Source organism: Mastigoproctus giganteus, chromosome 3 (assembly GCF_048544385.1).
Source record: "Mastigoproctus giganteus isolate SK-2022 chromosome 3, ASM4854438v1, whole genome shotgun sequence".
Lineage (NCBI taxonomy): Eukaryota > Metazoa > Arthropoda > Arachnida > Uropygi > Thelyphonidae > Mastigoproctus > Mastigoproctus giganteus.
Genome location: NC_143577.1, coordinates 208,826,074 through 208,839,075, shown reverse-complemented (window position 1 = coordinate 208,839,075; position 13,002 = coordinate 208,826,074). Strand labels below are relative to the sequence as shown.

The window sequence follows — 13,002 nt, the reverse complement described above, 5'->3', positions numbered from 1 at the left end:
TTTTTATTAATAAAACTTGTTAATGTAGTTATTTTTAGTACTTAAGAAATATTTTTTCCACAGAAGTTTTGCCAATATATACATAGGATATGGAATAAAGTTTTTAGAACATCCATATAGTCCGCCATTATGCTTAGAGTTCCAGAATGAATATCCAGAAGGGCCAGAAATAACAGAACATATTGATATCACCCCAAAATCATCATTAGAACAAGCTGAAGGTACTATATTTAAATCTTATTTGATTAATTTAAATAAGTTATTTAATAGCTGATTTCATAGCATGCTATGGGAATCTAACAGCATAATGTGAATTGCCATATGGCCAAACATTGAAACAAATGCTAAACACTAGAACACCACACTACAGTTAGCAGGAATCCTTATTTTATATGGTAGACAAAATTACAGTAATCAAGCATTGACTTTGATTAGCATTGACTAATCAGATGTGTAAACCATTTGTAAAACAAATGGTTTATACATCTGAATATATACGTGGTTTAATGCATGGTTTATACATGTTTAATGTATAAACCATTTGTAAAACAAATGGTTTTTACATTAAACACAATAGTAATACATGAGTTAGCAGAAGCCACATTTCTCTATGTAGTTAAGAACACCAATATCATATTTCAAAGCAAGTTGACACAGGTTGCCTCAGTAAGCAGCACTGTGTCTGAAGGGGAAATATGTTGCTATTTACTTCTGATATATGTAGATATATATATATATATATAACATGTTTTTATTTATTTGTAACATTAGCATTAGCAATAGTAGAGGCATATGATGCAAGAAAGCAAGCTTAAACAGCATAAAAAAAAAACCTTCCCTTTTCACCCATCCATTTTCTCCAAAAGTTTGTCCAGTTCTTCCTTGAATTTATTAAAGCTGTCAACTTCCACAACAACTGTTGAAAAATGTGAGAGTACACACAAACAGGTGAAGTTTTTACGGCTTCAGCTAATAGAAAAGTTTTTGCTTTTTTATTGACTTAAATTAGCATATTAATTTATTTTTTAGAGTTGCTTTATATTCCTAGTAACAATACTTGGGTTTAATTTGAATTTAGATAGAGATTTTTTAGGTTATTACTTAGTATCGGTAAGGGTATCAAATCCATGTGTTGGACAAGTTTTGCAACTCCTGCGAATGCAAGGTTTTTAATTAAATTTAGCCGCTTTGTTGATTTAACTGTGTTAGATTAAATTATTTTCTATAAGTAGCTTATAGACCTAGTCAAGCTCCGTTGTTTATTTTGAATTGAGATAGTGTGATTTGGAAAGTAAATAATACCTTGTGTCCGTAGTTTAACCGTTCGTAACTTGCCATCGTTGTTATACGATACGTGTGCACCGAACTAGATAGTGTAAGGTTTCACGGAAACTAGATAGTGAGTATAGTAGTATCAATTAATCAGTAAAATTTATTAATCTTATTAAATTTCATTGTCAATTGAATTGTACTTTTTTTAACTAAATAAATATAGTGACCTGACATCATAAATTAATACATATAAGTTGACAGGGGATAACAAAGTCATATAACATAATTCGGAGATAATATTTGATACCGAAATACATATGTATAGTGTTATAACTGCATTGGAATATAAGTTTAGGGCTATATTTTGTATTGGAATTTTATTGAACTTGAATAGAAATCATGACTCAGACCAGAGCAGCAAAGCAAAAGGCTCAAACTAATGGAAGTGCTGTGGCTCAGGGGAGAACTGAGGGCGGGGCAGTTGTCCTCTGAATCACAGTCTATTGAAATGCACTGATTGTTTGATGTTTGTGGAGCAATCAGGAACAGGACATGATATTGCCAAGGGGAATGTCTTTGTGTGTGCACGATGTAAGGAGTGTGAGGAAATCAAGTGCCAACTCAGCATTGTTATGGGCTTATATGAGAGCTTGAAGAACAGGGTGGATGCCCTCAAAGGATTTAAATTGAGAGGCCCATCAAGCTCAGAACTGCCCACATCAATGCGAGAACTTGCACTTGAACATCACGCAACACAGCGGCAACCCCAAGGCAGAATACCTGGTCCCTAAGAAACTAGTTGTTGTAGGTGACTCTGTTGTCAGGGAAACGGGGAACATGTTGTGCAAAAAGGATAGATGGAACAGGACCAGGATATGTCTGCCAGGGGCAAAGGTTGATGATGTTGTAGAGCAGATATCTTTTAAGGGCACAAAGGATGATATTGTTGCACACGTTGGCACTAATGATATTAAGAGTAGGAGACCAGCGGAATTACTCAAAAAGTACAAGTCAATGCTGAAACAAATCCGTGAGTTAGGGTTGAATTTGAAAGTGTCTGCCATTCTGCCCAGACATGATAGGAAGGAGTACATTATGAGAATCTTGTTGATCAATTTGGCCCTAGAGAGATTGTGCAAAGCTCAAGGGGTAGAATTTTTCTCAGCCTGATCTGTGCTTGTTAACAGGAGAGACTGCTTCTACAGGGATGGATGGGATACACTTAAATAGAAAAGGTGCAAGAATATTTGCTGATGCTCTCGAGGCAGAGTTACGTGGGTTGGAAAACTGCTAGCATGGGGGGGATATACAGACCAATAGATTAACAGTAGCTGCTGGCAGAGGTAAGTGTGATTCTTGCACTGCTTCTATTGAAATGCAATTGAGCAGCAGCCTGGAATCAAGGCAATGGGGATTTCCAGGACTGCTGGGAGTCATAGTGGAACAAGTAAATACATGGGCTGTGTTAGGATAACTAAGAGTAGAAACGGGTGCATGTATACTTGCATGTACACCAATTCTAGGAATATAGTTAATAAATTCGATGAGCTTGAAGTGCTAGTCAAGACATCAAAGGCAGATATTGTTGGGATTTCAGAGATGTGGGGTCATAGAGACATAAGCAGGTGCAGAATTGGAATTTGGGGAGTACAATGTGTACGGAAAGGATAGACAGGACAGGAAGGGAGGAGGGGTTATGCTGGTACTTAAGAAACATAAAATCTAAGGAAGTGCATCCAATTGATGTTGGTGGACAATGCAATGTTGAGTCTGTTTGGTGTGACATAAGCCTCTGATATCCCAACATTTATATTGTTGGGATATCAGAGACGTGGTGTCACACAGATATAAGTAATGCGGAACTGGAATTTGGGGAATACAATGTATATAGAAAGGATAGACAGGACAGGAAGGGAGGAGGGGTTATGCTATTAATTAAGAAACACATAAAGTCAAAGGAAGTGAAGCCAGTTGACATCGATGGACAGGGCAGTGTCGAGTCAGTTTGGTGTGACATAAGCATAGGGAAATCAAAATTGAGAGTAGGAGTGTGCTATAGGCCTAATGACTCTGATGAGTATAATAATATATTGTACAGGGAAATAGAGTGGGCCAGTAAATCAGAGAGTCTTATAATGGGGGATTTTAATTTCCCAGATATTGACTGGAATTTGTGGGTTGGTCACTCGCACACAAGCAAGGCTTTTGTGGATTTATTGGATGATTGTTTTCTACATCAGCATGTTCGTGAGGCAACAAGAGGGAGCAATACTCTTGATCTGATTATCAGTAGTGATTCTTCATGCATTAAGAACCTGCAGATAAATGAACCACTAGGTGGCAGTGATCACAGTGTGTTGAAGCGGGATTTACTCAAGGAGGTAACTACCATCAGAGGTAAAGGGAAGGGTTTTTGTTTTCGTAAAGGCGACTATGATGGTCTGAGACAGTATTTAAATTCTATACAGTGGGACCAACTGATGATGTTACCAACAGCAAACTCAAAATGGGAAGCATTCAAGGAACAAATCTTGGTGGCTACCAGGCTTTACATACCAACTAAGAAATATTGTTCAAGGTTTAGGCCTAAATGGTTGTCAGATGTACTAATGAGACATGTGGCAGAGAAGAAAAATGCATGGGATACATACAAATTAATGGGTGACATGGAAGCCTATGATAGATATAAGTTGGTCTGTAACCAAGTCACAAAGGAGATTAGGCAGGCAAAGGCAGACTACGAAAAATCCTTGGCAAAGGATGCAAAGAAAAACAGAAAGGAGTTCTTTACATACTTGAACTCGAGAAGGAAAGGGATGAATCAGATTGGTCCACTGGATATTGATGGTTCAACAGTTGAGAATCCTGCTCAGGTGGCTAACAATCTAAACAAGTATTTTGCATCCACATTCACGCATGAGGAGTTATTCAGGAAGGAGAATGATGTAGGTAAAGTAAACATTGGCAGTGAGCTGGATGATTTTGTAATAACTGAGAGGAAAGTGGAGGAGAGATTGTTGAGGATAAACATAAAAAAGGCACCTGGGGTGGATGGGACTATCCAGTTATATTAAAGGAGGCAGCAAAGGAAGTATGCAAACCCCTAGCCATAATTATGAGAGCTTCTTTGGACTCAGGGGAGGTACCCATAGACTGGAGATGTGCAAATGTAACCCCAATTCACAAAGGAGGATCAAAGGCTGACACAAGTAATTATAGACCTGTTAGTTTAACTTCTGTTCCAGGTAAATTAATGGAGGCACTGGTTAAAGAAGCACTGCAGGATCATCTAGACAAGAATTCAGTTATAGCTCAGACGCAGCATGGTTTTGTTAACGGCAAGTCTTGCCTGACCAATTTGATTGGATACTATGATGTAGTCACAAAAGAACTGGATGCAGGGAATAACTTTGATATTATATATTTGGATCTTAGAAAGGCTTTTGATACTGTTGCACATGGAAGACTGCTGCACAAATTGGAGCAGTGTGGCATTGGAGGCAAATTGCTGCTATGGATAAGGGGATGGTTGAGTGGCAGAAGACAGAGAGTGGTAATCAATCGACACTGCTCAACGTGGACTAATGTTATTAGTGGAGTTCCTCAAGGTTCAGTGTTGGGTCCGTTGTTGTTTTCGGTGTTTATGAATGATATTGATGATGGGATATCAAGTTTAATGTCTAAGTTTGCAGATGATACAAAGGTTGGCAGGGTCGTTAAGGACACTACTGACGCTATGCTGCTGCAACAGGATCTGGAAAGGTTGAACAGATGGGCTGAGAGGTGGCAAATGAAGTTTAACATTGACAAATGTAAAGTACTACATATGGGTAACAGTAATCCCAGAGCAATGTATCAACTCTGCGGTACTACACTGACAGTGGTGGAGAATGAAAAGGACCTGGGGGTAATTGTGCAGGCAGATATGAAGTTCTCTGAGCAGTGCAGACGAGCTGCAAGAGTAGCTCATGGTGTCTTGTCAATGATATACAGGAATTTTTCTAGCAGGGATAAGGAGGTGATTATTCCCTTGTATAAGGCAATGGTTAGGCCACATCTTGAGTATTGTATACAGGTCTGGAGGCCTCATTTCAAGAAGGATGTAGAGCTGCTGGAACGGGTACAGAGAAGGGCAACAAGATTAGTGAATGGAACAAAGGGTTGCTCTTACGAAGAAAGGCTTAAGTTTTGCAAATTACAGAGTCTGGAGACTAGGCACCGGCGAGGTGATCTGATAGAGGTGTATAAGGCTTTGAATGGTTTGAGCATGCTCAATGCCAATGGGATTCTTCATCTTTCTCAGAATAATCACCTCAGAGGGCATAAATTCAAATTGAGGAAGGACGGATGTCGGATAGATGTGCGGAAATTTGCCTTTGGCCAGCGGGTGGTTGGTTGGTGGAACCGACTTCCATCACTTGTTGTTGAAGTTGATAGCCTAAACAAATTTAAAGCTCAACTGGACAGGTATTTCGAACGAACGGAGGGGTGAAGTGGGAGAGGGTTTTTTTTTTTTTTTTTTGGCTGATGCTGAATAAGCTTGCTTTCTTGCATCATATGCCTCTACTAATGCTAATGCTAAAGCACTGGGAAAGGAAAAAGGAGAGTAGGTGTGTTTTATAGCCCTAATGAATCTGATCAGTGTAATGAGCAGTTGTGCAGAGAAATAGAGTGGGCCAGTAAATCAGAGTTTCTTATAATGGGGGATTTTAATTTCTCAGAGACTGACTTGAATTTGTGGTTTGGTCACACACACACACACACTAGCAAGGTTTTTGTGGATTTAGCATTAGCATTAGTAGAGGCATATGATGCAAGAAAGCAAGCTTATTCAGCATCAGCCAAAAAAAAAAAAAAAAAACCACACACACCACTCCTATTTCACCCCTCCATTCGTTCGAAATACCTGTCCAGTTGAGCTTTAAATTTGTTTAGGCTATCAACTTCAACAACAAGTGATGGAAGTCGGTTCCACCAACCAACCACCCGCTGGCCAGAGGCAAATTTCTGCACATCTATCCGACATCCGTCCTTCCTCAATTTGAATTTATGCCCTCTGAGGTGACTATTCTGAGCAAGATGAAGAATCCCATTGGCATTGAGCATGCTCAAACCATTCAAAGCCTTATACACCTCTATCAGATCACCTCGACGGTGCCTAGTCTCCAGACTCTGTAATTTGCAAAACTTAAGCCTTTCTTCGTAAGAGCAACCCTTTGTTCCATTCACTAATCTTGTTGCCCTTCTCTGTACCCGTTCCAGCAGCTCTACATCCTTCTTGAAATGAGGCCTCCAGACCTGTATACAGTACTCAAGATGTGGCCTAACCATTGCCTTATACAAGGGAATAATCACCTCCTTATCCCTGCTAGAAAAATTCCTGCATATCATTGACAAGACACCATGAGCTACTCTTGCAGCTCGTCTGCACTGCTCAGAGAACTTCATATCTGCCTGCACAATTACCCCCAGGTCCTTTTCATTCTCCACCACTGTCAGTGTAGTACCGCAGAGTTGATACGTTGCTCTGGGGTTACTGTTTCCCATATGTAGTACTTTACATTTGTCAATGTTAAACTTCATTTGGCACCTCTCAACCCATCTGTTCAACCTTTCCAGATCCTGTTGCAGCAGCATAGCATCAGTAGTGTCCTTAACAACCCTGCCAACCTTTGTATCATCTGCAAACGTGGACATTAAACTTGATATCCCATCATCAATATCATTCATAAACACCGAAAACAACAACGGACCCAACACCGAACCCTGAGGAACTCCACTAATAACATTAGTCCACGTTGAGCAGTGTCCATTAATTACCACTCTCTGTCTTCTGCCACTCAACCATCCCCTTATCCATAGCAGCAATTTGCCTCCAATGCCACACTGCTCCAATTTGTGCAGCAGTCCTCCATGTGCAACAGTATCAAAAGCCTTTCTAAGATCCAAATATATAATATCAAAGTTATTCCCTGCATCCAGTTCTTTTGTGACTATATCATAGTATCCAATCAAATTGGTCAGGCAAGACCTGCCCTTAACAAAACCATGCTGCATCTGAGCTATAACTGAATTCTTGTCTAGATGATCCTGCAGTGCTTCTTTAACCAGTGCCTCCATTAATTTACCTGGAACAGAAGTTAAACTAACAGGTCTATAATTACTTGTGTCAGCCTTTGATCCTCCTTTGTGAATTGGGGTTACATTTGCACATCTCCAGTCTATGGGTACCTCCCCTGAGTCCAAAGAAACTCTCATAATTATGGCTAGGGGTTTGCTTACTTCCTTTGCTGCCTCCTTTAATATAACTGGATAGATCCCATCCACCCCAGGTGCCTTTTTTATGTTTATCCTCAACAATCTCTCCTCCACTTTCCTCTCAGTTATTACAAAATCATCCAGCTCACTGCCAATGTTTACTTTACCTACATCATTCTCCTTCCTGAATAACTCCTCATGCGTGAATGTAGATGCAAAATACTCGTTTAGATTGTTAGCCACCTGAGCAGGATCCTCAACTGTTGAACCATCAATATCCAGTGGACCAATCTGATTCATCCCTTTCCTTCTTGAGTTTAAATATGTAAAGAACTCTTTTCTGTTTTTCTTTGCAACCTTTGCCAAGGATTTTTCGTAGTCTGCCTTTGCCTGCCTTATCTCCTTTGTGACTTGGTTACAGACCAACTTATATCTATCATAGGCTTCCATGTCACCCATTAATTTGTATGTATCCAATGCATTTTTCTTCTCTGCCACATGTCTCATTAGTTCATCTGACAACCATTTAGGCCTAAACCTTGAACAATATTTCTTAGTTGGTATGTAAAGCCTGGTAGCCTCCAAGATTAGTTCCTTGAATGCTTTCCATTTTCAGTTTGCTGTTGGTAACATCATCAGTTGGTCCCACTGTATAGAATTTAAATACTGTCTCAGACCATCATAGTCGCCTTTACGAAAACAAAAACCCTTCCCTTTACCTCTGATGGTAGTTACCTCCTTGAGTAAATCCCACTTCGGCACACTGTGATCACTGCCACCTAGTGGTTCATTTATCTGCAGATTAATTAACTGCAGAAACCAATCATCCAATAAATCCACAAAAGCCTTGCTAGTGTGCGAGTGACCAACCACAAATTCCAGTCAATATCTGGGAAATTAAAATCCCCCATTATAAGACTCTCTGATTTACTGGCCCACTCTATTTCCCTGTACAATATCTTATTATACTCATCAGAGTCATTAGGCCTATAGCACACTCCTACTCTCAATTTTGATTTCCCTATGCTTATGTCACACCAAACTGACTCGACACTGCCCTGTCCATCGATGTCGACTGGCTTCACTTCCTTGAACTTTATGTGTTTCTTAACTAATAGCATAACCTCTCCTGTCCTGTCTATCCTTTCTGTACACATTGTATTCCCCAAATTCCAGTTCCGCATTACTTATATCTGTGTGACACCACGTCTCTGATATCCGAACAATATCTGCCTTTGATGATTGTTTTCTACAGCAGCATGGATGATTGTTTTCTACAGCAGCATGTTTGGGAGGCAACTAGAGGGAGTAATACTCTTGATCTGATTATCAGTAGTGATTCTTCATGCATTAAGAATCTGCAGATAATGGAACCACTAGGTGGCAGTGATCACAGTGTGCTGAAGTGGGATTTACTCAAAGACGTAACTATCATCAAGGGTAAAGGGAACGGTTTTTTGCTTTCGTAAAGGTGACTACGGTGATCTGAGTATTTAAATTTTATATGGTGGGACCAACAGCAAATTCAAAATGGGAAGCATTTGAAGAATTAATCTTGGAAGCTACTAGGCTTTACATACCAACTAAGAAATATTGTTCAAGGTTTAGGCCTAAATGGATGTCAAATGAACTAATTAGACATGTGACAGAGAAGAAAAATGCATGTGATACGTATAAAATAACAGGTGACACAGAAACCTATGATAGATATAAGCTGGTGTGTACCAAGGCAAAATGGAGGTTAGACAGCAAAGAGTTCTTTACTTATGTAAACTCTAGAAGGAAGGGGGATGAATTAGATTGGTCCACTTGATATTGATGGTTCAACTGTTGATGATCCTGCTCAGGTAGCTAACAAACTAAATAAATATTTTGCATCTATATTCACAAATGAGAGGTTATTCAGGGAGGGGAATGCCAGAGGTGCATTAGCATTAACAAAGGCACATGATGCAAGAAAGCAAGCTTATATGGCATCAGCCAAAAAAAAAAACCTTATTTCACCCATCCACTCGATCCAAATGTTTGTCAAGTACTGCCTTGAATCTGTTTAAGCTAACAACTTCTACAATGACAGATGGGAGTTTGTTCCAGCAATCAACCACCCGCTGGCTAAAGACAAACTTCCGCACATCTATCCTACAACCATCTTTCCTCAATTTGAATTTATGCCCTCTCAGGCAATTATTATGAGTATTAAACTCTGGCAGTAAGCTAGATAATCTTGTAATAACTGAGAGTAAAGTGGAGACGAAATTGTTGAAGATAAACATAAGAAAGGCACCTGGGGTGGATGGAATCTATCCAGTTATATTAAAGGAGGCGACAAAGGAAGTAAGCAAACCCTTAACCATAATTATGAGATCTTTTCTGGACTCAGGGGAGGTACTCATGGACTGGAGATGTCCAAATGTGACCCCAATTCACAAAGGAGGATCAAAGAGCGACACAAGTAATTATAGACCTGTTAGTTTAACTTCTGTTCCAAGAAAATTAATGGAGGCACTTGTTAAAGAAGCACTGCAGGATCATCTAGACAAGACTTCAGTAATAGCTCGGACATCATGGTTTTGTTAAGGGAAAGTCTTGTCTGATCAATTTGATTGGATATTATGATGTGGTCACAAAGGAACTGGATGTGAGGTTCGAAAAGCATATTCTTGAATCTCGGGTACTACTTGCTGCATTTCTCATCAACAGATTCAGTTCATGTGCATAGCAGTGAAAAAAATGTGCATTTTTTAAACACTTCTTTTATTTTAGTCTGAACTCCCCCTTTCTTAGCATTAGCATTAGTAGAGGCATCAAATGCCTCTACTAATGCTAATGCTAATGCTAATAATATCCCATGATTGAAAGAAAAAAACTTCTTACAGTATTACATGTTTTCTATAGCAAACATGATCTACACAGTTATTGCAAATTAACTGACTTGCTGAAATTCATCTCAGAAAATAATCTAGCTGAAGTTCTTGGTGAACTTACAAAACTCATAAAAGTTCTTTTGACCATTTCGATTACTACTTCTGAGCTCAAATGCTGCCATTCGACATTAAAAAGAATAAAAACATTTTAAGGAGCACTATGAATCAGGAAAGGCTAAATGCTCAAGCAATGCTTTCAGTAGAGGAAAGCTTGATCAACATCGCACCAAACTTGAATAAAAAAGTTATTAATCTATTTTCAACAAATAAAAACTGAAGAATGGATTTTATTTTTAAATAAAATTTTGTCTGTTAATGGTTAATGTTTTGTAGTATTTTTAACTTGCTTATTATTACTACTGTGTATGTCTACATGTCTTGTAACCAAGGCAATTTAATGTAACTTTAAGACACAGCACCACCAAACATCAGAGTCATGAGCTGCCACTGGTTAATTCTAATTGAATTTTGTTAGAAATTATTCTAATTATGAGTATAAGTCTCCTGTCACTGTATTGACCCATGTTGTATTCATCTGGTATGTCAAACTCATTAAATTCTTTTTCATCCAATCAAACAGTTCATATAAAAGTTTTAAATTATTTTAAGATATTCTAGCTTTAAATAATTTTTTTATCTATCATCATTTTTCAAAATCAAATACCTGCAATAGACATTTACTTTAAAACTGTTATTTACACTTGCAAAGATACAAGAATTTTGCATAGTGTCTAGTATTTGAAGAAAGAGTCTTTTATTTCAATTCCCAGGAGAGTGAATGTAGCATGTATCCAGGAGTGAGAGATACCATATAAGCCTTTTTTCTAAATTTCTCATTCTAGTCACATGAGAAATGTCTGAAAATGGCAGATTATAAATTGTTTATCTGAAATTATTGTAAGCTCAGCTGCGTATTTTACATTAAACTTTTATTTGTTACTTTCTACATAGGGAAGTGTTTTTTCTTCATAAATCAATTTCAAATATAACTTATATAAGAATAATTCCAGAATTTACTGGTAAATTCTCTCCCTCTCTCTCACTCACCATCACATTATACTATTGTTTTTTTTAGTTTTAGTTTGTGGATTACATTAGCAGTGTTTTTTTTTTACATTATTTTTAGCTGCTATGGCTCTGTTAGAACCAAGAATATCCATAACTTTTGGGCCAGGAGGCGGAGAAGAAGGAGAAAATGTGGAGGCCACAGAATAAAATAATACATATGTAGAAGAAAAGAAGAATAATACTTTTCCTTTTATAATTTATTTATTTTATTTGTTTGCTTTATTATTTAAAATACACAGATTTTGAATGTTGATTTTTCAATAAAAATGTCAATTTTTCTAAGGCAGTTTATGAACATATATGATTAATGTGACAGTTTTTAATAAGGTAATTTCATCCAATAAAGTGGCTACTTAGTGCATATACTAATGTAAACAGCATATTAAAATGAGTGTTAGAGTAAAATTAAGCTTATTTGAACTTCTCTAGAACTTTTGCTTACATTAGGTCAATAAATTCATTAAAATTTTAAGTTTACAACTAAATTTATATCAATAAATAACATTGCATGATCTTCCATTAATGTAGTTCTACAGCCATTATAGCAAAAATATATCTTAATATACATAAGTTGATGCAAATGCATTGCGTCTATATGCAGTATAATTGAAGTTATGGTGGCATTGTTTCATTACATCTCATATTGTGAATACTTTCACAATGAGTTGTCTATCCAGTTATACTTAAGTAACACTTCCCCAATAGAGAAGACAATTTTTACTTAATCTCAGGGTCTACCACCACCCCGTTTCAGGGCTATTTGGCACTTCATTGGTGAGTGAGTAGGCAACTCATGAAGGTGTTCAAAATATGAGATGTAATGAAAGGATGCCACTATAATAACTTTGGTTAATTTTCTGCAAAACACTATACATTTTCACTAACTTATATGTCTGTAAATTTTCTCGCAGTCTCAGACTTTAGCTCTGAATGTTTATTGAGTATTAAACTACTAAACACCATTTGACATCTCTCATATTGTAAAATTATTTTCACAACTGGGTTGTCAACTATTATGCCATCGGGTATCTACCATTGAAGGGCCAAACAGCTATCTGGAAGAACCCGATGCTTCCTGAAGTTACTGATAATAGGTAACAACAGTCTTCCTTATTGGGAAGCACTGCCTATTCGAGGGATTTATCAGTGAACTAGATGAGTGTGCGTGTGTTTGAAGAGTAATTGCCCCTTTTCCTTTTTTGGTGGCTTTTCTCTTCTTCCTCTCCTATTATTGCTGTCTTCTACCTTTTTTATTTTCTTTGTCTAATAGGGAGAGAGATGTGGATAACAGAGTTTATCCCACACATTTTTTCAAAAAGCTCTGAAACAGCCATTTTTGGTGGTATCCACTGAGATTGAGAATAAGCAACAATAATCTTCTCTTTTGGGGAAGCTTCACTTATTCGAGGTATAAATGAATGATTAATGAGTGAGTGTGAATAAAATTGATGCAGCTGCTTTCCTTTCCACCAAAGCAAGG

The 13,002-nt window shown here is 37.7% G+C and overlaps 1 protein-coding gene across 6 annotated transcripts in view; it reads left to right on the top strand.

Moving 5' to 3' along the window:
* The window catches only part of Rsph4a (Radial spoke head protein 4a), a 148,848-nt gene extending 137,156 nt beyond the window's left edge, over positions 1–11,692 (top strand). For 5 of the 6 annotated variants that reach the window (XM_090370838.1, XM_090370834.1, XM_090370836.1 and 2 more), the window contains 2 exons: positions 64–221; positions 11,581–11,692. In XM_090370838.1, the coding sequence (XP_090226964.1) occupies positions 64–221; positions 11,581–11,669 (247 nt within the window). In that variant the 3' untranslated portion in view covers positions 11,670–11,692. Of the gene's footprint in view, positions 1–63; positions 222–11,580 lie in introns of those variants that run through there. The other variant, XR_016546795.1, reaches the window with a different exon arrangement.
* The last annotated feature ends 1,310 nt before the right edge of the window (positions 11,693–13,002 follow it).